Source organism: Aedes aegypti, chromosome 2, assembly GCF_002204515.2.
Source record: "Aedes aegypti strain LVP_AGWG chromosome 2, AaegL5.0 Primary Assembly, whole genome shotgun sequence".
Lineage (NCBI taxonomy): Eukaryota > Metazoa > Arthropoda > Insecta > Diptera > Culicidae > Aedes > Aedes aegypti.
The window spans coordinates 261,030,482-261,055,342 of record NC_035108.1 but is presented as its reverse complement, the minus strand read 5'-3'; the positions used below and the strand labels follow the sequence as shown (position 1 = coordinate 261,055,342).

At 35.5% G+C, this 24,861-nt stretch overlaps 1 protein-coding gene across 1 annotated transcript in view; it reads right to left on the bottom strand.

The window, feature by feature from the left end:
- The window catches only part of LOC5570926, a 231,975-nt gene that overhangs the window by 129,241 nt on the left and 77,873 nt on the right, over window positions 1-24,861 (bottom strand). The window contains exon 8 of the mRNA XM_021844903.1: window positions 14,231-14,370. Coding sequence (XP_021700595.1) covers window positions 14,231-14,370 — 140 coding nt within the window. The remainder of the gene's footprint in view (window positions 1-14,230; window positions 14,371-24,861) is intronic.

The following is a 24,861-nucleotide window of genomic DNA, read 5'->3' as shown; positions in this document are numbered from 1 at the left end:
AGTAGCGGTTAGAGAATCTCATAACCAATCTTTTCCGGGGGTTTGGCTGATTTAGTTACACACGGTAGACGTTCTCAAACCCGATTTTACAGTTCAATCATATGTGGTATACTTGTTTCAGGGTGTTACTTTTCAGTGACCTGGTCACTTTTTTGAAGCTAATCACAGAAAAGTCTCCTTTCCAAAGACTAAAGCTGCCTTTTCCGACCATAAGTCACTATTCAGTGCTGTTAAATGTATTTTTTTTTTAATTTAAACGCTTGTAACATCCTTCCATTCGAATTATAGCATTAGCAAATACATATTGCCAACCGATAGTAATTCGGAAAAGGTCACCGGGAAAAACATTTTCCGATTACTTTTTCCACGGGGAAGAATGATATTACCAATATTCAATTGTCAAAGTCACGTGAAATTCATGACATTTAACAGCCCTGCTATTCTTAACTATTGTACAAAAAATCATACTTTTGTATTTAATATTGCTCGTACCATAATAAAAACATGTGTCTATAAGGCTCTGCATGAAAATCTTTTTCTTTATTTTACTCTACAATAAAATTTGAAAACAATAAGACCAGTAAAAGAAAAAGAGAGATACAAAATTAAAGCAGTGCAGATCCCTATAGCAGCAATATTTCTAATTTCTTTTTCTCTACTGCCCATAAAAACATAACTTTAATAACTATTTTTGCAAGCATTAAAATAACCATGTTTGACCCAACTTTTTGCGACCAGCCCTGCTGTTTGCCGAGAAAAAGACATTGGTGAACCCCTGGGCAAGCACTGATGTCTCAATTTCCTCGGTATCTGCTAGGAAAAATATGACAACTGTTCCCGGCAGCCCGCTCTAATAACGGGAAAAGGGGTGACTTCTGGTATCGGTGTGCACTCAACCCTGCACCATGAAAGAATTAATTTCATTTAATTTGGATATTGACGTAATGGCTTGAGGTATAATTAACGAAGATTTATCAGATCGTTGGGCGTATCCGGGTAGAATTAGGAGACCATGTGCTTCAGCTCACCCACCCACGAAGAAGGCCGAAGCCAGTAGCAACCGCTGCTAGTCGCTACTGAAGTGGAGTCAAAGTGCACCGTTATTGTGAAAGGAAGTCCCTAAAACAACTCCAGGGCTAAGAAAACACGCATCGCTATCTTCCAAGACGACGACCAGTCGAGGAACACCCATGCTGCCGTCGGTGCCGCCGCCGTCGTTTTTGAACCACTTGAAACACTTAATTTTACATCGCCGAAATATGGTAGAGACATGACGGTTTCCACCGTTGAAGCAACGCATCTGCTCTTCGATCAACCGACTCTACCTTGCTGAAGATGTGATATTCGTCTCGTACTTGGCGGCGCAGAGACGTGATGGGAAGTGTCTCTAACCTTTTGCGCATCCCATCTTCACGGGAAACGATTGAAGGATTACGGATTGTGTCGGCGACTTGTTTGCATGTCTGAACTTTGATGCGACTAAAAACAACACTGTGGAGAACATTCAGGTCACGCACAAGTTCACGTTAAGTTGAGCAATGACATAACTACGAAATGTGGGATCACCCAATATAATTAAGGCAAAATATAGAAATTTAAACTTGAAATTCGAAAGTATATCAATGAATGGAGTCCCTAGTCCCTAAAACATGACCCATAATTATCGAACTGAATAAAAATGTAGTTACCCCACCTAGCTTTGATCATTGGAAACTGTAAAGATTGCGCGGGATCCTAGTCTAGAGGTTGGGGGGAGTGTTGATCACAACGAGTTCAAAGTTTGTATGAAGAAATCGACCAATCATATATTCTATTTTCGACCATAGATGCTCGGATCCACGTTTGCCAACAAACGGTCCGCGGACCCTCGACCATATAAAAAGCTCGCGAGTCCTTTTTCCGTGGTTACCAAAGTTGTGACTAATAAGTAATCATTTTTTTTTTTCGTTAGTTTTTTTAAGCTTCTCCAATGAATAGAGAATCGATTGCATCATACCGTAAATCTTTTTGTTTAGAAGCGAAAAAATTACTTAGGTAAATTAGTGTTCTTATGAGCACTTCCACAGTTATTAACCTTTTGCAGGTCTAAAATTTTGTAGGTCTAAAATTGAGGCTTTCCCCTAGTTGTCTGCATAAAGTATCAGAAGCTTCACTACAGAGGCACGTTGTTCCCCGTCAATTAGGAGATTTGTGCTATTTCGCACATAAACCACAAGTCATCTACAGGGGGAGAGGAGGTGTCTGGCGAATGACCAAGGTTAGCGTTAGCGTTAGCGTAGTCAGGTGTCTGGCGAATGACCAAGGTCCACACAAATTTTAAAATTTTGGTGTGGACAAAAGACCACGTGGGGAAGGAGGGGGTCTGAAAATCCGAAAAAAATGACCACGTGGTTTATGGACGGCCCCCTAAGAGACTTTCATTTCAAATTAGGGTTTTGGTACCGGTATTACAGACTTTTTTTACCGAAATAGCGGCTCTGAGTTGATCCCAGTACCGGTACTTTCGAAAAGTTTTGGTTCCGTGTCATTTGGCCGAAATTGAAAACAATAGTGAACAATAGTTGGCATGCTTTTGTGATGAATTTCAAAGCTGAATTTCAAACAATAGTTAAAGAAGGATAAAACATCATTGATATACAGCTCTTAAGTATTAGTTCAAGAAACAGTCAATGAAAAAATAACATCTTAAATGCAAGAAGAACATCTTAAATATAAGCAATTATTCAATTCAATTATTTTCGTATTGCGTTAGTAGTCAGTTTGCGCTAAGAAATTTGTTTTGAATAAAACTTTTCATCAGCGTATTATAAGCCATAATTCCAATAAACTATTTAAAATTTTCAAATATGAAAGAGCAGCCTATGATAAAAAGAAGAAAAAATCTCTTATAAAAATTTTGGCAGGTGTAATTCAAATAATTATTACATCAGTATAACTACAAAGAACTGCTGATGATTCCAAATTAAAATATAAGCATTGTTATTGCCAATAGTTAGGGAATCAGTACAAATCGAAAGTACAGCTCATGTTTAAGAGAAGAAAAAAAAATGTGATGAAAATCCTTCTAAACCCCAGCACAACGTTGGTAACCCAGAAACGAACTAATTCTCAGCTTAGAGTCTTGACGCGAGTTCAGAATTTCGTCCTGAATTTAAGGATTTTAATTATTCTCTTATAGCACTCATACAGTCACAAACATGACGTTCGGCCACATTATAGAAATCAACAAATTAATTAGCTGTTGAGTTATTGGGCCACACTTTTGAACCCTACTCATCAACGTTGAAGCAATGTGATTTTTTTTGTTCGTAATTCGACCAAACGACTCGTTCAGGGAAATGACATTCGACAAGATGGCGTTCGGCCAAATAACATTCGACCAAAAAGTCGGACACAGTAAGTCTTACTTAAACCTTATATTTTCTCATTTCCACCGTGGATTAATCACCGTGAAAATATCATTATAAAAGTTTGTCGAGTAAAAACTGAAGCTTTAAGGTAACATGGAAGACCGGTTTTTTTACCTATATTTTGTCTCACTCTATCAATTTTCATCAAAACTTTGCAGTGTATATGTAGTGTACAATTCAGAAAATTCCATAAAATCGGTCCACTAAAACTCGGGATTTGCGAGTTTTAGTGGAACGATTTTATGGAATTTTCTGAATTGTACACTACATGTATAGAATTATATGATAATTTTTTCACATCGATATATGGAGTGAGACTTGAGATTCGCTTCTTCAAAAAATAAAAATGCAGATAAGCAAGCGTTTTTTATTTAAATTGAGCATGAGCATGAGCATGATTGACCGCCCGCAGATACTACTCCGTTATTGCAAGAACAGTTCTGCCCATAACTGCATATTTGTAATATTCGACAAAAGTAGGCATTGAGTAAATGGGATACCAAGTTTGCATTTTACTGCAGTATGGGAGGAAACTAAAATTTCAAAAAAATCATTAAGAATTCAAAAGAGCTTATTTAAGGCTGACATTTTGTACAACTCATATCGCATATTGGGTGGATAGTCAGAAAATAATTCCGATAGAAATTTCGTTGCTACTACTTTCCGAGGCTCATGTAACTGTGACTGTTATGCGGTTACAATTGTCAATGTGACACTGGTGCTCTCATTATTATAATAAACAATAACGGCGCCGGCTGCGTCCGAATGCAGGTCAATTTAGGGATGGGAGGGAAATGTTGACGTGTTACTTGCTTTCTGGAAGCCGAAGAGTCCTCTGCAGTAGATACTGGGAGTTCGAATATGTGAAAGGTTTGGGTAAAGGATTCGTTTTGGTAAACGATAAATTGAAATGGATGCGCCTAACTGGATTCGCGATATTACTCGATAAAAGCATTGAACGCCGAACAAGTGTTCGTCGCTCGCCCACAGGAGCAAGCGACAAGATCAAAGGATCAAACACTACTAACGCTATCCGCGATACTATTCCACCGTGGTACGCGAACGACGCGCGCATAAAGTCGTTTGGCATAATGGTTGTTTGGTATAATGGTCGATTGGCATAATGGTCATTTGGTTTGCAATAATCATGGTGTTTGTTCAGAGATTTTCCAAGCTATGAATGTCAAAAATTGTTGTGACATCAGAGAGCATAACTAAATAAAACTCGTAACGGGTCTGGTGGAAGATCTATTCCGAACAATATTTTTTTTCTACATCTCAGAACATAGAATATCTCTAGAATATAGAATAGCTTGTTGCGATCTACATATCTGAAAATATTAAATTGGCAAAGGAAGTTCGCAGTAGAATATTTCGCTCATAGAATATTTCGCTGCAGATGAAGCTTTGTCTCAGTTTGGACGTGAACACTTGATGAAAATTACTTTATAAAAGAAGGGAAAATTTATTTGCAAAATATTTAAAGCTCTAATCCTATTATTACAGCATTATGCAAAAATAGCATATAAACGAGAGCAGATAATTTTTCGTTTAAAATGTTTGAGGCTCTAACGCATAAAAAAAGTTCCCACAGCATAACTGAAATGAACAACGCATTTAAAAAAAAAACAATATGTGTGGCAAAACTTTTGAACGATTCAATATAAATTTTAATTTTGAAAGTGTACGTCAAAAACACCGTCTATTATCCAAAAACGGCAAAAGAGATCATGTATTCGCAAAAAAAATATGTTGAGTAATAATCATTCTTACAGCACGTCTTGCAAGAATTTATAATACAGCAAAATATAAAAATAGGTCAACATTTAGCTTTACTTAATAATAAAAATTTAAAACAGTATAAATATAACGAACAGTCTATTTTCAAAAGAAGGCAACATTTATGATTACATATAAAAGAAGACGCCAAAAATTATCGCGGCATAATACAATGAAATGACATCAAAAATTGCGTTCAGAATCATCGGTTCCCCGAATGCCAGTTCCCCGAAGGACCGGTTTCCTCGAAAAGTGGTGCAATTTAAATAGAAGCTATAATAGTCTTTAGTGGCTTGATAGTGAGCAACAGAGAAAGATAAGCAATCAAAAGAAGAAGGTATTCTGTCATTCTTGGCTAAGCACATGTTGGAAAAAATGCTGAGGACGCCAATTAAACAAAGAAGGATGCATATTAGATGGTTAGTTCGTTCACCACCTTGAAATGTAAAAAGTTACGACAATTATGAGTGCCAAAAACTTTTCGGGAACGTGGGATAATCGGGGAAACGAGATAATCAGGGAACTGGCATTCGGAAAACTGGCGTTCAGGCAAACGACATTCGGGGAAAAGTAGCTCAACTCATCGAAGTAACTGCAGTAATCGATTTCTCTTTTCGTCAATAACTTGAGCAGATCAATGTTATCGATTGCCGCCCTTCTGTCAGTTGGAAACAAAAAATATTTACAATATAGCTCCAAAGAACAGCCTATGTATAAAAGAAGGTGAAATTTATTTAAATTTTGATTCAACACTATTTATACCTATAATTATGGTTACATCATGTTTGCAGGGCTGGTAGCAAAAATTGGTACCGAAAAAAGTTATTTTAGTGACCAGATTTGAGAAAAAAGTGACTAAAAAGTGACTTTCGATTTTCGAAAAAGTGACTAAAAGTGACTTGAAAATCCAACCGAAATCAGTTTTATTTCAATTCTAATATACTGTTTTACGATCAATATCCAATAGATTGGGAATATTCAATATGATCTTCTGCAGGTAGTAAGTCTAGTTGAGTACCATATTTGGAAATTTTTATTGTACTTCCAAAACTTTAAGATATTCCCAACAATTTTTCAAACAGAAAAGTTTACTTTTACATAAATATTCCTTTTTTAGCATATTTTCAATCTTTTCAAAATGTTGTGTCTAAGTATCACCAAAGTATTTTATTTTGTAAATTTCAATACGATTTGGAACATTTGAAAAAAATAAAATTTTAGTCGTTTCACATTTCCATCCAAACTCTCCTACCTAATAAGGTTAATATTTTATGTAACCAGATCAAGATTACGGAAAATGTTATACTTGGGCATTAATCAATATTTCAAATATAAAATGATGATAGAAGATCGAACATGATTGAAATACTTCTTAAAAGCGCATCCTTCAAACGCCGGCTTAAAAAGAACAAATGGTTGATATAAGTGACATTGGAATTTTCCATCAGTAAGTTTAATGGGACGTACGTTTGGTTGAATGGACATTTAACATAAAGACGATAGGTTTAACAGGCTGTTCTTTTGTGTTATTCTTTAAAAGTAGTTAATAGCACTAATCTTCTAATATTTCAATCAAAATTACTTGGACACTTTCATGATTCACTTGACATTGGGGGTTGGTCGAATTGGAATGAAAAATACTGCAATACCGCGCATATTATTGCCAAATATAAACTCTATGGCTTTCAAAAACCTCCTGCCGAAGTGAATCAAAAAATCCAAGAAGAGGACGCTCCACATTTCTTTGAAGAATGCATGCAAGATTTCATGAACGATTCAATGAAAACGATAAATTGACCATAAATTAATAGTCGAAAAACACGAGTCTTTTTTACGTCGTTTTTAAAAACAACTCGGTTTTACGCCGTTACCTTAGGGTATACTCTAGCTTAGATCTATTCGGCCATTTTTAAAGGTTTGGTTTGCAAATAAAGTCTGTCCTAGGAAGCATGATAAGTTTTTACTCTCAAATAGAACATTAAATATTTATTCTTTGATATTATTATCTGCGATAAAATAACTTAAATATAATCATTTTTTTTTAATTCTATGATGCAATGGCGTAGCCAGAAATTATTTGTAGGAATATTAGGAGTTTTGAGAAGAAAAAAGAAAAATACACTAAAAATAACCTTTTTAAAACCCTTTTTTACCTACGTTCAAAACAGCTAAACTATTCATATTGTTTATTGTAATACTAAATTATCTCATATGCATATGCATAAAAACTGAACACCAAGAATGTAAAAAACATACTTCGGATAATCTTAGACTCGATTATTTCCGGATAATCGAGTCACCAAATAATCGAGTCTCCGGATATTCGAGTCCGACCTGCATTACAAGTTACGTGGAACTCAATGAAAGATTAACTTTTTTAAAGTTTTTTTCCACATGGAAACCATGAACCACTATTTTGATACCGACAAGAAGATTTTCTGGTGATGACCTAACTTAAAATTTAGCCTAAATTAAAAAAGGCCGGTGCATTATTTTCTCCCGAAAATTTAGCTCAAAATAGTTGAAAAAAGTGACTTTTTGACATAAAAAGTGACTTTAGTTGAAATGGCTTCAAAAAAGAGACTTTAAAGTGACTGGCCTCAAAAAAGTGACCAAGTCACTAAAAAGTGACTCGCTACCAGCCTTGCATGTTTGGAAAAAAACACATATACTGTTTGAAAGAAGGGTAAATTTGTGCTAAATATTTAAAATCTTCAGTGCAAAAAAAAATTCCAATGCGGAACTCAAAAGAAGCATTAATATTTGAAAGAAGGGTAATTTCTGGATAAATAATGAAATACTATTAGCAATAACTTTGCTAACATGCTTTTGTTTATTCAAGAACATATGATTGTTGAATAAAGTGTCATTTTGTTTCAATTAACTCAAAAATAAGCCTGATGCCAATTCTTGTTTTCAGACTCATTATGCCAAACGACTATTATGCCAAATAACCATTATACCAAACCATTAATATTTGAAAGAAGGGTAATTTCTGGATAAATAATGAAATACTATTAGCAATAACTTTGCTAACATGCTTTTGTTTATTCAAGAACATATGATTGTTGAATAAAGTGTCATTTTGTTTCAATTAACTCAAAAATAAGCCTGATGCCAATTCTTGTTTTCAGACTCATTATGCCAAACGACTATTATGCCAAATAACCATTATACCAAACGACTTTATGCCAAATGTCCATTATGCCAAACGACTTTATGCCAAATGACCTACCACCCTGTGGCGTAGTTGATTAACGCGTCCATTCTAGCGTATTGAGGGTCGTTGGAATGAAGCTCACCAGAAGGGTTCCATTATTTTTCACATTTTTTTTCATTTCAATATGTCCAAATTGACTTGTGTGTCTACTAACTTCAGGTTTTATTTTCAGTCACAATTAGCCAGAGTGATCATTCATCTATAATTGAACTAGAAAAGTCACAGGTTTTCAAAATCATGAAGAATGAACCGTCGCATGCTTGGTTTTGGTACAAAGCTGAAATGTCCCACAATATGGGTAACTTCGGTGGTCATTCCTGGGTTAGAAGAACCAAAGTGGTCATTTTCAATTATTGAACTAGAAATGTCACAAGTATTCAAAACCATGAAAATTAAGCCTTCACATGCCTAGTTTTGGTACAAAAACTGAAATGACCCACAGTACGGGCATCTCCGGTGGTCAGCAAGCGTTTTTTTTATTTAAATTGATATATTAACTCCAGAAAAAATTAAGATGGATGGCTATTTCTACTATTTGAAATAAAATATGTTTGTCTATTAGATAATTATTAAAAAAAAAGCTTATATGTAATAATGTACTTCATAGCTAAAAACGTTTCCTTCTTTAGACGGCGCGTTATGCTCCCGGGATACTTCATTAGAATCTATTCATGATTCTCACCAGTACTCATCAAAATCATCGCAGAATTGACACAGGGTGGCCACCAAAAATCCGTTATGAAATTCCCGCTTTTTTCCCGGTTTTCCCGGTATAATTTTCAAAATTTTCCCGGTTTCCCGGAACGCACAAAAATAACCCATTAATCGGTTTTTTAGTTGAACATACCAAAAAATTGTACTTTAAGCTTTAAAACGGTATTTTTAGGTGATTTTTCCGTCCAATAAGAAACAAATAATATTCGTAGAAGTTTGGCATGTGTTTTTTTGGCTCTCGTACAATTAGTATGGAATGAAAAATTGTTGAAAAAACTTAAAAGTCATTTTTCTCAAAAGTGGGATTCTATCACTTACACCCCATTCTTTTGATTCACTTAAACATTTAGTGTCCCGGAAAACGTCGTATTCGGGAAATATTCCCGAATTTTATGTCAAATTCGCATTTCCTGTTTTCTCAACTTTCTTGGAGGATTTCGAAAAATGTTCTTCCACTCAAACACGTCGGAACCCTTGAGGAAAACAAAAGTAAAAGAATTGTTCAAATCAGTCGTCCCGTTCTCAAGCCAACTCGTGACATACAAACACCATTCCATTTTTAATTTAAATACCTAGATATGTCCCTTTTGTGCATCCTTTTACCCTTTTTAAAGTATTTCAATTTTTAGTGTTTCGTCTTTTATTTCTTCATAAATATGAAGAGTTCACTAAAGTAAATATGTTTAAGGTGAGGATGGAACAAAGCCGCTGTAAACTAAAATACTAAAATAACTAAAGAAAACTATGAATCAAATATGTTTGAGTGCTTAAACCTTCTGTTAAAAGTTTCAGAACTCTGAGTCAGATAAGTTAAAGTAAAAATTAAGCCCTATTAGTAAGCGAAAAAAATCATAAAATATTTCGAAACATTACCAACCAACTTTAGTGTAGCAAACTAGACTATTTCAACAAGAAAATCATGTTTGAAACCTATCTATCCAAGATAACAGATGGCAATATGATCAACCATATCAACATTCTAAAACTTATTTTTGATGGTTTGTAGATTTAGAGCTTGAAGATGTTCGTTCAAAATGATTTTCCCGGTGACCATCACAAATTCCCGTTTTTTCCCGTCTTTTTCCCGATAGATTCAAATTCCCGTCTTTTTCCCGTTTTTCCCGATTCGGTGGCCACCCTGGACATCAGATTGCTCGCAGAATTCTCATCAAAATTCTCTCAGAATTCTCTTCGGAATCCTCTCAGTATTTTCAACAGAGATCATCTCTCGAGATGCTTGTCAGAATTCCCGTATAAATCAGAAGTTTTCTCAGGAATCTCATCTGAATCCTTTCAAAGCAGTCATCAGAATCCTCTCACGATTCTCATCAGAATCCTTCCAGGAATTTATCAGCATCGATATCGAATTCTCATCAGAATACTTCCAAGAATCTTATCAGTATCCTTCCAGGTTTCTCATCAGAATCATTCCAGGAAACTTCCAGCATTTTCATCAAAATCTCTACAGGATTCTCATGTGAATCCTTTCATGATTCTCATCGATCTCCTTTCCAAATTTTTCTTCAGAATAAAATTCGAAGCATAATCCAGGATAAATAATTGCAAATCTTTCCACGATTCTTTCCAAACATTCTAGGATTCACGTCAGAAACATTGCAGAGATCTCATCTGAAATTCCAGTATTTTCCTCAGGAACTGTCCAGGATTTTAATCAAAAACCTTTCGGGGATCTCATTAGAAGCCTTCTAGGATACTTATCAGAATCCTTTTGGGATTCTCATCAGCATAAGAAGTCGTCCACGCCTCTTAAGGGTAAATATGTATCGGAACAAATATATATTTATATGCGGTTTGCGAAAAAAAATTATTTTAAACGTATTGTGGAATACAAAAACAACTTTTGATTAAATTTTAAAAGCCTGCTTCTTAGCCTAGTGTTTTTGCCATTTTCGCATTCGTATATCGTGTGGCAAGTACGACGATATTCTATGCCCAGGGAAGTCAAAGAAATTTCCATTGTGAAAAGATCCTGGACCGACCGGGAATCGAACCCGGACACCTTCAGCATGGCTTTGCTTTGTAGCCACGGACTCTAACCATTCGGCTGAGGAAGGCCCCGATTATACTGCATAAACTCTTAATACTCAAGTGAGCCGACCTTTTGTCTCTCAACTATTAGTGCTTTCGACATTCTGTCTTTCGACCTTTAGTCCCTAAACCGAATGAATCTCAAGTCTTTTGAGTTCCTGTGATACCAACATATGTTTTTGGCAATATGTCCATGGTGTTTGTAGGAAATATAATAGAATTTGATAGTACAGGTCGGATTCGATTATCCGAAGACTCGGTTATCCGGTGACTCGATTATCCGGAATTTTAGACTCGATTATCCGGAGTATGATTTTTGATATTCTTTTTTTCAGTTTTTATGCATAAATATGAGATAATTTAGTTTTTCAATATACAATATGAATGGTTTAGCAGTTTTGGATGTAGGTAAGAAAAAAAGGTTCGAAAAAGTTTTTTTTTGTACGCTGCTCCAAGAAATAATATCTTGCTACGCCACTGCATCATATAAATATAATAACGAAAAAAGTTAAACATATGAGTTCATTTATCGCAGATTTCAACTTTTTTTAATGATTAGACTAGGAACCACTAGGAACCACATTAAACTTAGCATTTTTGAAACCACTACTAAGATTCAGGTGAAATGGCGGTGAAGCTTCCTTTGTGTTTTATTTGAACAACATGTTGAATTCCGGAAATCCAAAGTATTACTATGATAATCTAGTTTTTTCGGTAGGGTTCCTGGTAGTAACCATGGAATTCCTAGAAATAAAAATCAGTTCTCACATTAATGGTTGAATTGAGGAAGGATTTTTTTGGAACTCTGGTAGGAATCTTCATTGAAAATTCTTGTGAGTCCAGTAATTGCTGATTTTTTTTAAATATTGTGTTTCACCAAATTCGGTGTAATCTTGTAATCAATCCAATATGATGTGAATGTTGAGATTTTTAAGGGAATTGTAGTGACTTCGATAGTAATCGTTAGAATTCAGAATGAAACACTAGGGTTCCCATCAAAATTATTATGATTCTCGATATCGAAAAAAATCAATTGATATAAGAGAAGATATTAACCGACATTCAAAAAATCCAAAATAACGTTTTGCTCCGAAATCCCAACGGAACTGTAAATCAACTGAATCTCAAAGCTTTTTACCAGAATTGCAAAGATCCACACCAGAATTAGTAGGATTCCCACCTAAATCTCATTATTACAGAAATACCATCTCGAAGATAGCAACAGACAACCAAGAGAATTATAACCGGAATCCCATTCCTACCCGAATTCTAGAGTTTTTTTTTAATATCTCCTTAACATTCCTAGAATGGCTTCTACTAATACAGGATTTCCAGGATTCCAGAGGAAATCTGAGAATCCGGGATGTCAGAATTCACACGCAAAATTAAGAATTACCCTATAAAATAATTCCTACCGACATCCTAGAATTCCTAGGAAACAACATAATTACCGTAATGCCAGAATTCACACGGAAATTAGAAATTCATAAAATCGGTAGTCGTGCCGGAATCTCAGAATTATTTTCCAAACCTCACTTATCCCATTTACCCACTTGCCCCGCGGTACCTTTTGATATTAAATATTCAATTGATAATACACATTTGAATCGAAAATAAAGACATAACGGACAAATAATTTAAGCTGCAACTTGAATTATAAAGCATAATTATCCGATAGAAAATATAATTACCAACATTTTCTCGCACATTTTCCGATGATTTTAAGCCTCCGTGACCACGTGAGTCGGCTATAAAACTTGGTTATTTTGCTGTACTGTATCTATGTCTTTAAAACTGAAATTTATTCTTTCACAATTTAAATTGTTATACTTTTGTTCAAAATTTAAAACATTTTCAAAGATAATAATGAATCTTCGAGCTCTTTAGTGGAAAACTTATAAATAAACGAAAACTCGAATTTAGTACTATGCCAATTAATTCCGCTAGAGATCTCTAAAACTCTAGCGGAATTAAATAGTATAGTACTAATTCGGTTTTTCGTTTATTTAATTTTAGAGATAAGACAATTTTTAAAGTAACATCTCCACTTGATCATCAATTGAAAACTAACACTTAACTTATAGACCTTCCCCAACGTGTTTCTATGGCCTCTCCAATCCACAGAAACACCCAGTAAATATGACCGAAACTTCACTGCCATGCATAGTTTGATTTATTAAATAGAAAACAAAATTCAAGCAAACCACCTCCGGCAAACCGCACCGATGCATAATTCACCAAGAAAGTACATAAGTCAAAATTAAATATTCAATAAATAACGCATAAAATATACAAAACACCTCGAACCGGGGGGCTTGAGACACCATTCCGACACCACCGGAGCCGGAATGTGGTGGACAATGCCGTCACCGCCGCCGTCATCATGTTCGGGGGATGGCTTAGCCTAAAAGCTTTAGCCTTGAACTCGCACGGGTCGTCCGCCGATTTGGCGTAGACAGAGAAATTCATACATATACTTACTCAGCCCCAACAACTCAGCTCCACGAATAATACACGGATGAGCGGGTTTGCAAAAATGCCATGGCTTCCAAAAAACAGACGAACCGGGGCACTCTGCAGCATGCAGCTCATCACGATTTCTAGTTTACATACGATTTATGCTGCGGATAGTAAGCAGGCTTTTTGGATAGATGCTTACCACCACCGTTCATCATCGTAACCTGAGGACCCGTATGGGTATGGGTTCAAGTATTTGTGGTATGGTAATGCATATTCTAGATAACATCAACGACGTTAAAGCTATGTTCCCTTAGGCGACAAAAGTCGCTATAGCATACATGTTGGTTCTGCTGACACACTACTGCAACATATATCTATGCTCTTTGTGAAGTAGTGTGCGGTTCAATTATATTGTACATTCGTTTCTCGTGTAGAGAATTAAGATCAACCAACACCACAACGGAAAAGCTGTTGCACAGCAAAGACTATCACATCTTCTAGCCTACAGAATGTGTGTTTGTGTGCACTGCACAAGGAGTCAGAGCGGGAAACCGAATGCCGGGGCGCAACATAGAGTGTGCTCGCTCACGCCACTTACCTTATGAGATCCGGAAGGCGTTCCACAACCTTTGGGTGTGTCTGCTTGAGTGAGTTTGTCGGTGACAGGGCCACAGTGCATGCCAGTATTAGCTCGGTGGATAGCTCAACTGGATACAAAGGACATTTCTCCTCTGGTGTCTGTCGGAAAGAAACAAAAGAATAGAGATATACGGTAAATATCTTGGTCGGTATAAAAGTTAGATCGAAAATTCTTTGAAAAGCCGACCCAAACGGGTTCTGCAATGAGGGGGGCTGGTTAAGGTAGACAAATCTCCACTTCCAGACTGCGATTGTTAGACGAAGCGAAACGTGCTTGGGCATAAATATGCTACTTCATTGTCACCGTTCAGAATCCACCGCCGCAAAGAATAATCGTTGACGTGTGTTCCCCCTTGATATCGATTTTCAATTTCTGGGCTATTTGTGCCGGAAAGTTTGCACCCCTTCTATAGAGAACCGTTCTGCTGAAACAATGGCGTTGGTATAGTTGAGAGTATGGGACACCACAGCGATGCTCGTAGCAGTCCCACTTGTCAGCACTTATCACTGTTGCGCTCTGTAGTACATAATCTTATACACCGTCCTCTGAGCCTAGCACACTGGTCCCACAATTATGAATCAATTAACCTTTCGGTTGTCGCGCGAATTTTTGTACTTTGTACAACACCCTTGGTTTTACGAATATCCCAAGAGTCTGACCATTTAGAAATATGGCGTCTTCGGCAAAGTTGTTCAGTAACTCAAGGACTATCACTGATCGTGATAGTTGGTTCTAAATTTTGCAACCAGGTAACTTAGTAAGATGGCATCTTCGGCAGAGTTGTTCAGTAGCTCAAATGGTTTCTTTGTTTAATCCTTGAAGTTCGAGGTTGGCTAAAATAAATAATAAATAAATTTTTTGTCTTTATTAAAGTGTTTTTTAACTGACGCTAGTTCAACACTTTAGTTCCACCGGCCGAAGTATCCGCAAACCAAAGTTTTATGCTCACTATCGTACCTGGTGGCAAAATTTGAATCAACTAGCTCGTACAATGATAGTCCTTGACTTACTGAACAACTTTGCCAAAGACCAGGCCAGGTCTCTAAAAGGTCAGGATCCTGAAATATCCGCAAAACAAAAGTAAAAGTTCCATGCCCACTAGTGCCACCTAGCGGTAAATTCCAAATTGAAGGAGGTACCATCAGATAGCGATCCACCTCCAAAACAACTCTACTGAAGACACCAAGTTTCGAAATTATCGGGATTTTGAGTTGTACCGATTTCAAATCGTGAACCGTATAAATTGCGTTTATTATTATGCGACTTCTATGTACAGTTGTTGATTTTACCGCATTATGAAGGGCCATACTGTAAACAAAAACTGTCGAGTATTATTCTTTAAAATATTCTTGAAGAATACATTTTGGTTTGGTGACGATAAATATCTGTATTGCAAAATGATAGCATATAAATCACAATTGTTGTACAAAGTACAACAGCGCGACAGCCCGAAGGTTAAGGATTTGAGCAAATTGTATGTATTATAGAAAACAAAATCTATATAAATAAAAATGGAATGATGTTTGTATGTCACGAAATGGCTTGAGAACAGGTGATTGGACTTACATGTTTCTTTCACTGTTGAATTCGTCCAGAGCTCCGACGTGTTTGTGCGAAGAAAAAGTTAAGGAAAGTCTTTGGGATAGTGGGAAAACGGGAGAAAACTAATCTGACATTTTCTACACGGGACTTGCATAGCGTTTTTCAACAGCCTACTTGATGGCAAGACGAAGTTTGCCGGGACCACTAGTAAACAATATATTTTAATGCATTCAACGTCAAATGGTTATGTTGAGAATATACTTACAGTTGAAGAAGAGAAAAAACGCTTTCAATTAAGGAAACCGAACATAACCTAAATATGTAACGCATTTATCGCGGCAATGGAAGATTGCAACTATTTATGTCTAAAATAATTATTAATTTTATTCGACATTTGTTCCAATGTTTTAACATTGAATGTTCTATGTAACTCATTGGTACTATACCAAAGAAGAAGCTTCAGAATCATTTTCATAATTTTATTTTAAATCCTCCGCAGAACTTTCTTCCTGATATTACAACAGCTGGACCGTATAGGTACAGCATACTAGCATACAACATGACCGGCCTGAAAATTTGTTTGAAGAACAGCAGAAATGAGATTTTCTCTTACTAATTGGATACAGACATTTTATATATTAGTTACATTTGGCATGAATGCCCTCAATGTGATTTATCAAAGCTCAATTTTTATCTACCATGAGGCCTAGATACTTAACTTGTCTACTTGAAGGTTTCAAATAATTTCTACTTGAAGTTTTCAAATAAAGCTTTTGGTTTATGTGGGAATATGTTATGTTGAGTTTTGAAAGCATTAGTAGAATTTTTATATTTTTGCAAGTATGAATTAAAAATATTAAAATATGTTGTGCAGTCTACCACACGCAGTCTTCGACGTTTGGCAGAGAAACCTGTATCACCCGCAAACAAAGATTTTTGACATCCCTGAGGTAAATCAGGTAAGTCAGATGTCTACAGGAAGTCTTTCATACCTGGAGTTCTGATATTTAACCTGAACTGTACGATTTGACAAATAACTTTAGATTATTCTAACATTGTATGTTTGAAAACTCGTTTTTTTATTTGACAATCAAGCCTTCATGACAAACACTGTCGAATGCTTTTTATAAGTTTAGAAGAGCAAGATCAGTAGAATAGCTTTCAGATTTGTTGGAATATATCAAATTTGCTACACGTAAAAGTTGATGAGTGGTCGAATGTCCATACCGGAATCTAAACTCATCATAGACAAAAATTGAATTTTCTAGATCAACGACCATCATTCTGTTCAAAATTACCCTTTTAAAAAGTTTACTGATGGAGGAGAGCAAGCGATTGGACGCTAGAAGCTTCAGCTGGATTTCTGTCCGGTTTTATCGTTTTATCGGATAAACATTTGTTAAATATATCAACCAAGAATGACAAACCACTTTCTGGAAGTTTCTTTATGAGGATGTGAAAAAAATCCATCATCGCCATACACATATTTTGATTTTTTTAATAATAGTTCTCACTTCATGTAAACACTCTTCCAGGAATTTTCGAAGAAGTTCTCTTGATTGAGAATGCTTCCGAAATTTTCGATTGGACTAGTGAGTCCTAAATATAAAATTATACGCGTTTTCAAACTGCTTAGTAAGTTTTTGAGCTTTTTCGCAATTAGTTAGTAATAATTTGTTTCCCTCTTTCAGTGCCGGAATTGGCTACTGATTTTTTTTTAGATAATTTTCAAAAGGTATAGGAGCCAATGTCAAAAATGTTTTTCAATTTTTAGATCCTGTCGTATAATGTCCATAGCAGGATCGCGAGTACGTTGAAATAGCCTTCTCCTCACGTTTTAAGACAGATCAAGAGTTGAAAATCAACGTCTATAATCACGGATTCGAATTTTACTTTACACTTTGGTTTTTCTATGACCCTTGCTTCAACAATTTGTCAATTTGAATTTGTTAAAGTGTCGAGCGCATTTTCAATATCAAGTTAACATCAAGATTACTACTATCGATGTATGTTTTATATGTATTCCAGCTGGCTCGTGAATTATTGGAAGTGGAGCTAATAAGATTGAGAATCGCATCATGGGATATTTGAAAGGTAATAGGGACATGATCAGAATCAAAATCAGCGGGAGTAATCAGTTGGCTACAAAGATCGATTGAGACCAAATCAATCGTAAAAGGGCTTCTAGAAGAGGAAAAACGCGTAGGGCTATCAGGGTATTGATTTGAGAAATATCCTGAACCGCATTCATCGAATAAAATCGAACTTGTTGTCTAGTGCACTGACAAGGCAAATAGGCAGCTATGAATGAATATTGAGCAAGCTGTGTTTCAACAGAAACACCCAAAGTTTCAAAAAGTTTGGTTTCAAATGACAATAAATGTTGATTTTTTTACCAGCTGATTTATAAACTGTGGGTGATTCAACTGTGTGGGGTGACTGTATATGCCATCATCATAGAGATTGGTACATAAAGAGGAGCCTTTGTCGAGATAGAGAGAGCATAGGAAACCCGGAACAGAAGTGGAAAACTGAAATGACACAACAACTGATGGCGTATAGCTATGTACATCGGTGAGCAGTCTGCCTGCCACTTCTGCCGGGCGCATTAATTCACACAAAGGAAGGCGACAACGCGTACCCAACTCTCGTACTTAACCGAGAGACAACTTTAAGCTTGGCTATTGTCACATTAAAGTGCACTGCTTGTTGGAAGAGATATTTATTGCTAGAAGAAAATTTAAACAGCTAAATATTTTTTGTTCTCGACGACTTGTGCTGGTTGTAATACAACCAGACGGCTCTATGTAGCAGAAACATTGATTTTCGATTGCTGTAAAGTGAAATGATTATTGTAGATCTTAAAAAGTAGGTAGAGTCGACCAACAGATTTAGCTAAAGTAGGTTTTAGGTATTATCCTAAATCCCAAAAACTGAAAAAAAAACTCTGATAAATAGGAAAATGAAGTTTAATATTTCCTCTGTACAGTTTTCCAACCAATCTATGCAAGAATTTCTTCAGGTATTCTTGCAAATATTATAGCTTCATTATATCCAGGATTTTTTTTTAATGTACATTGCATAGATTTCTTCAGAAATTTCGCTAGGGAAATACCTATTTTATTCGGAGAATTCACTCATTATTCAAGCAGCAATTCCTATGATTATGAATCAGACACTATACAATTTAATTCCACTAGAGTTTGTATCCTTTGACAGATACGCGTATTTCGACCTCAACTGTAAGGCCGTCTTCAGTGTCGTATGTCAAAGCTATTTATAACTCCTGCAAAAAATTCGCGATCATATTTCTCCGTTTTATAAATACACAATCGTTGCAAATGGGGAAAATATTATCAAGCCCTAGGAAAAGGATAATCATCACTAGTTTTTCCAAAAACAGTCAATAAAATAATTATAAACAAGCGATAAATATATTTTTAAATGCTATTTTGGAATGTTTAATTACTAGTTTATAATTCATTAAAAGTAATTAGTAATTAAAAAAAAAATAGCATTTAAAATATTGTTATCGCCGCAAAAATCAGCAATAAAACACTAAAAACCAGCATCTTAAAAGAGAAAAAAAAAATAAGGACTAAAATATCAGAAATTTTTGAAAGAAAAATCGGAAACAGCACATAAAATCTTATAAATAGCTATCTGTTTCTGCACTTTTTATTGAAAGCTTCTGGATTTTTAATGTTTAAGCTAATTATTTTTCAATTGAGGTTTTTCATTGAATGTTGTTCGATATATAGTTTGATTGATTGATTTATCGTTTGACTAATTAATCTTTTAGTGTTAATTTGTATTTTTGTTATTGCCTATTCTCATTTTTTATAAGAATATCGATTATTTTTTTATTGCCAATTTCTAATTATCATCAATATACCGATAGAAAATATATTTTAATTGCTGATTTGTTATTTTTTTATTGTCAAAAATGATCAAATTATCGCTTATGTCTAATTATTTTTTTAGCAGCTTTTTGCTAAAGCACATACTGTATTGCGTCTTTAAGGTGAAGATGCAGCAAAGCCTTCGATTCATCTTCTCCTTAAACGCTTGTTAATTTGGCTACCCGCTGCAAATACCTTCCTTGTCAGAAAAAAGTGCACCAACGCCCTCCACAGTCACCCATTTACGGTATCATCAGAGAGTGCCAACTCCCATCTCCTGCACACTTTGCTGCCACATTCTTGAAACTTCTTCATCGCAACTTGAGATCTCGTTTCCCTGCTTATAATGCGTGTTTTATATCTGATGATAGATTACCGGCAACAAAATGCCTCCATAAGCAAAAATAAGTCATAACATTGCCTCTTTATTCAGTCGCGAGGGCACACATCATCCCACCTGGATTGACCTGTCCACCTCTCATACTCCTTCTGGACACCTCCACCCGGTTTCGAACATTTTACACTAATGTAAAACAATCGTAAAAACGATCCGCGCCGTTTAATGCCTACGCTTCAGAGTTATACCGTTCGCGTTTTTGCTTGCAATTGGGCGGACACTTGAGTGAAGCGCGAGCCACGGGCTAACGTTTTACTTTTCTTGGGAAAATTTTACCCCTGGATGATAAGGCCGCTCGGACGACTGCAGGGCTGGTAGCGACTGAGTGTAAATAGGAACTTTAGAGACCTCATTTCTGAAAAAGAGACCAAACCGGAACGATGACGTGATTAAAGGAGAGGATCAGAGGATCCGGTCAAACATCTCTAATAGTTTTGTTTTTAATTATTTCTAACATTACTTGTGACATTATGAGAGTTATAACGAGGTTAGAACTCAAAAAGCGTGCAAAACATAAAAAACCAAAAGTAGACAAACAACAGCTCGGGCTGAAAATTTGATCGATTGTTTTCATGCTAGTGATGATCAACTTTTTTAGCTCAGACCGCTGTTTGTTTCTCTAGACTAGTGCTCTTGAAAATATACTATTTAATCATCTTAAGAGACCGTTTTTTATTAAAAGGAGACTTCAGAGATCTTCCATTTCCACTTCAGTAGTCGCGGTATTGTATTTTGTTCAGCACAGGTGGTCGTGTACAACTTCAGCGAGGTTCTTTTTATCGCCTTTAAAAAGTAGACTTGTCTTAAGATAGTGGGCAAGAATCTAAAAAGAGACCTGCTACCATCCCTGGGACTGCCATCAGCGCACCTTGCGCGCAGGATGTTACTTTTCGGCCATAAAACAGATTGCCGGCCTTCGCTCTACGGGTATAGCGGGAAAACTTCTTCAACTACCTTCATAAACACGTCGTATAATTCGATGCATTCTGCTTTATTTTTGCATCCTTCCCTGACTCCGGATTGGGGGCGACTCGGACCAGTATAAATTTGCCAGACAAACCTCCTACTTTGGTCCTAATGGATTCATGTGCAGATTAAAAGAATTGTCTAGATTGGACATCGCTTTTATGCGGTTGGTGGAACATCGTAAAATCCTGGTTTCCCCTCTCGTTCACTCACTCGTGAGCAAGACTCTGGACTCGGCCAAAGTAAGATGGATTGGGTGCTTGATTGATTGCTTCAAGGTCGTAAAGTCTGCGGTCGTTTCGTAATGGTGATGACTTGTTGATTTGCTTGCGCTGCTCGCGTACATTGGCCGGAGGTTAGTAGATATTCTTGTTCTTGAGGCTCTTCACGCGAACGGCTGAAGGGTTCAAGAGGTTCAAGTTATAAATTGCCGGCCGACGACGGAGCTGCTAGATTAAATCGCAAGCTGTGAGGGTATTATGACTTGGGCAGTCAATTGACATCGATTAATTCTGACGGATTATCTGTCTAATCACGAGTGGCTATGTAAAACGGTTAAATTGTGGCGTAGGAGAGTAAAGTAAAGCAGAGAAAAAAAATACATGGAACTTTGCAAACTAAGTGTTTTACGAAAATTGATGTTCAATTGGCATCAATAATAACGAAAACAATTGGTAAATAAAATACCTATCGAAAACTGAAACGCTGGAAACATGTTCTTTGAATAATTATTTGATACCAATTTCCGTGACACACAATGTATATCATTCATTTCATAGGGTAAATATTATTGCTCACCTAGTTTTTGTAGCCTATTCTTATCAATTTTTTTCTCAATTTTCTGATGATCTCAACATTCAAAACGAGCTAATGGTAAAATAACGGTTTTTCTGATGAAATTCAAGATGGTGGATACATTTATAATGGCTGTCAATTTGTTTAGCTTCAAACAAAAGCTTTATCCTTTCTCTATACCTGTGTTTCCCAAAGTTTTTTTTGACTTTCGCCCCCTTGAGGTAATTTCTCTCTCTCCCGCTTTTCGATCAACATCATAAGTACACCAAAAATTGATCAAGCTATCAAATTTATGACTGTGCTTTAAGGTGAAGATGAATCGAAGCCAAACCTCAAATTTTCAAGAGCACGGATCTGAAGAACTAAATTTCCGTTTGAGCTGAAAACCTAATCGATTGGTCACCATCAGCTAGTGACCAATCGATTAAGTTTTCAGCTTAAACGGATATTTGGTTCTCCAGATTTGTGCTCTTGAAAATATGAGGTTTGGCTTCGATTCATCTTCACCTTAACATACTAGACTAGGAGATATTTTGGCCTTATAAAAATATGTCAAGGACTCCATAAACCGGGTGCCCATTCAAAATCTGTTTTCCAATTCCCGGATTTTTCCGGATGACTAAAATATTTAAACCAGTCTACATCAAGATCCTTTGACTTGATATTTTTCAGACCTTTGTCAGTAAGTGCTGATATTTGAATTGACTTTACAAATATTCGTTTTCAAATTCAAATCTTTATACCTTCTTATAACATTGAAGCATTTTTTTTACATATAGATTGTAAAATATTGGAAAGCATTAGCAATACTATTGCAGTTACATATAAGATTAAATAGAGTATAGGATTTTATTTATTTATTTTTTACAAATTTCGCAACTGTTCGCTCTAGGATGTTGAGTAGTACAGAATTAGGCAAAGCATTTGCCACTTTTCATTTTGTTTTCATACCATAAGCTAGCTATGCTGTTCCACTCAAAAAGAAAAATGTATGCGGATCAAATGGTCAAGAATTTTTTTTAAAATTGAGCTCCATTTGAATTGACATTGAGCATTTCTTGCAAGAAATTTCCCACTCAACGAGATAGGCGATTAATTTTCTTTCCAGGTGCACAGTCTCTAATATGTTCAGATTTGGATGACTTGATCTAAGTTATTCATGAATTATTTTAATGATATTTTCAATATACTTGTGTTCAAAATTATATTGGTTTAAATTCCGAAAGAGTTTCGGACAGACAAATATTAAAAATTTATTGGAAAGACCAAAAGATCAACATTAAACATCTTTTCAGCAAACTTAAAAAAAAGTCAGAACTAAGAAAACTGTGGCCTAAACTACAGTATCGGACATATAAAATGCACCAAAGCCGTTTTCCCATAAAAAATGGTCAACTTCAGGGAGCTATATCTCCACTGTTTCTCAATCAATTTTTCTCATTTTTTCTGTGACGAGCTACAAATAACATCAATTTTTGATAACTATTGAAAAAGTTGCGTGAAAAATATTGGTTTAAAAGTTACAGATAGGTTGAATTTTGACATAAAAAATGCACTAAGATGAAAAGTAATTTATTAGACATACTATGCGTCGTATCTTTTCGGTGTCTTGAGCGCATTTGTTCCTTATCATGCAATGAGAAAATGCGCTGAAGACATCAAGATGCTACGACGCGTAGTTTTTCTGCGACATCACTTTAAGTCTTGGTACATTTTTTATGTCAAAATTCAACCTATCTGTAACTTTTAAACCAATATTTTTCACGCAACTTTTTCAATAGTTATCAAAATTGAGGTTTGAATTAATAGTTTTCAAACATTGTTTACAATAGTTTTCGAAAATTGAGGAAATTTGTAGTTCGTCACAGAAAAAATGAAAAGAATCGGTTGAGAAACGGTGGAGATATACCTCTCTGAAGTTGACCATTATGGTAAAACGGCTTTGGTGCATTTTATATGTCCGATACTGTACTTTTAGACTAGGTCTTCGATTTTTTTAGATAAACCAATTCAAATTGTTGGCAAAAATCACTCACAATTGTTGGATCCGGTGAAAAACAGCATTTAGCATGATGAAAATAACCATTCAGTATTTATTTGCAGTAGACCATCCGACTACGGAGAATATCCAAATGTTGACAATAGTTCAACAAAAAAGAAAAATTTAACAGCTAATCTAATCTTTTCTAAGAACGAAATGAAACCCTAGAAAAATTCATAATCTAGTTTCTTTATTCTCATTGGATCCAAGGAAAGATATATTTAGCAGAAACGATAACTCGCCAAAAGAACATTTCGACATAGATTTTTCATAAGGGCTTATCTGCATTCAAAGATTTCTCTTAATCGTTTCCCTCTTTGCATTATTGCAGAAAACTGATTTACTTTTCATAATACGTTTTCGTGCTGTAGGAGAAACAATCACTTTCTAGCCCTTTCCATGAACAAGAAATATTACAGATTTGTTTAATTTGACGAGGTTATTAGCGAAAGAAAGGATCGATGAAGTAACAGTAAATTGACACTTTTTTATTCTATGTAGCTTACTAAAACATTGACATAAATCCATACCAGCATCTTTTTAGCAATCTATCTGCCCAAGAATACTTAACCAAGGCTTAACCAAGAATAAACATCTCTAAAAATCCACTAAACAGAAAATCCTAATAAATCCGCCCAGCTGTAAAACCATTTAGATATCCCAAGAAAACTGAACGAAAATATTTTAGGATTAGCTTTCCACCTACCGCTTAGAATCTGCTATGAATTGAAAAAATCAGCCAAGATTCTTTTATAAAACCTACTACTTAACTTTTAAATAATTTTCCAAAGCACCTTCAATTAGATCCTGTTTTTTTTTCAAATAAATTATTATTTTCATTTAATAATACGAAAGAGTGTGTTATGGCAAATATTCTAGCAATTTTTCCAGCATAAATAACGACTATAACATATTTAAACTTTAGTTTAAAAAATGGTTTTATTAT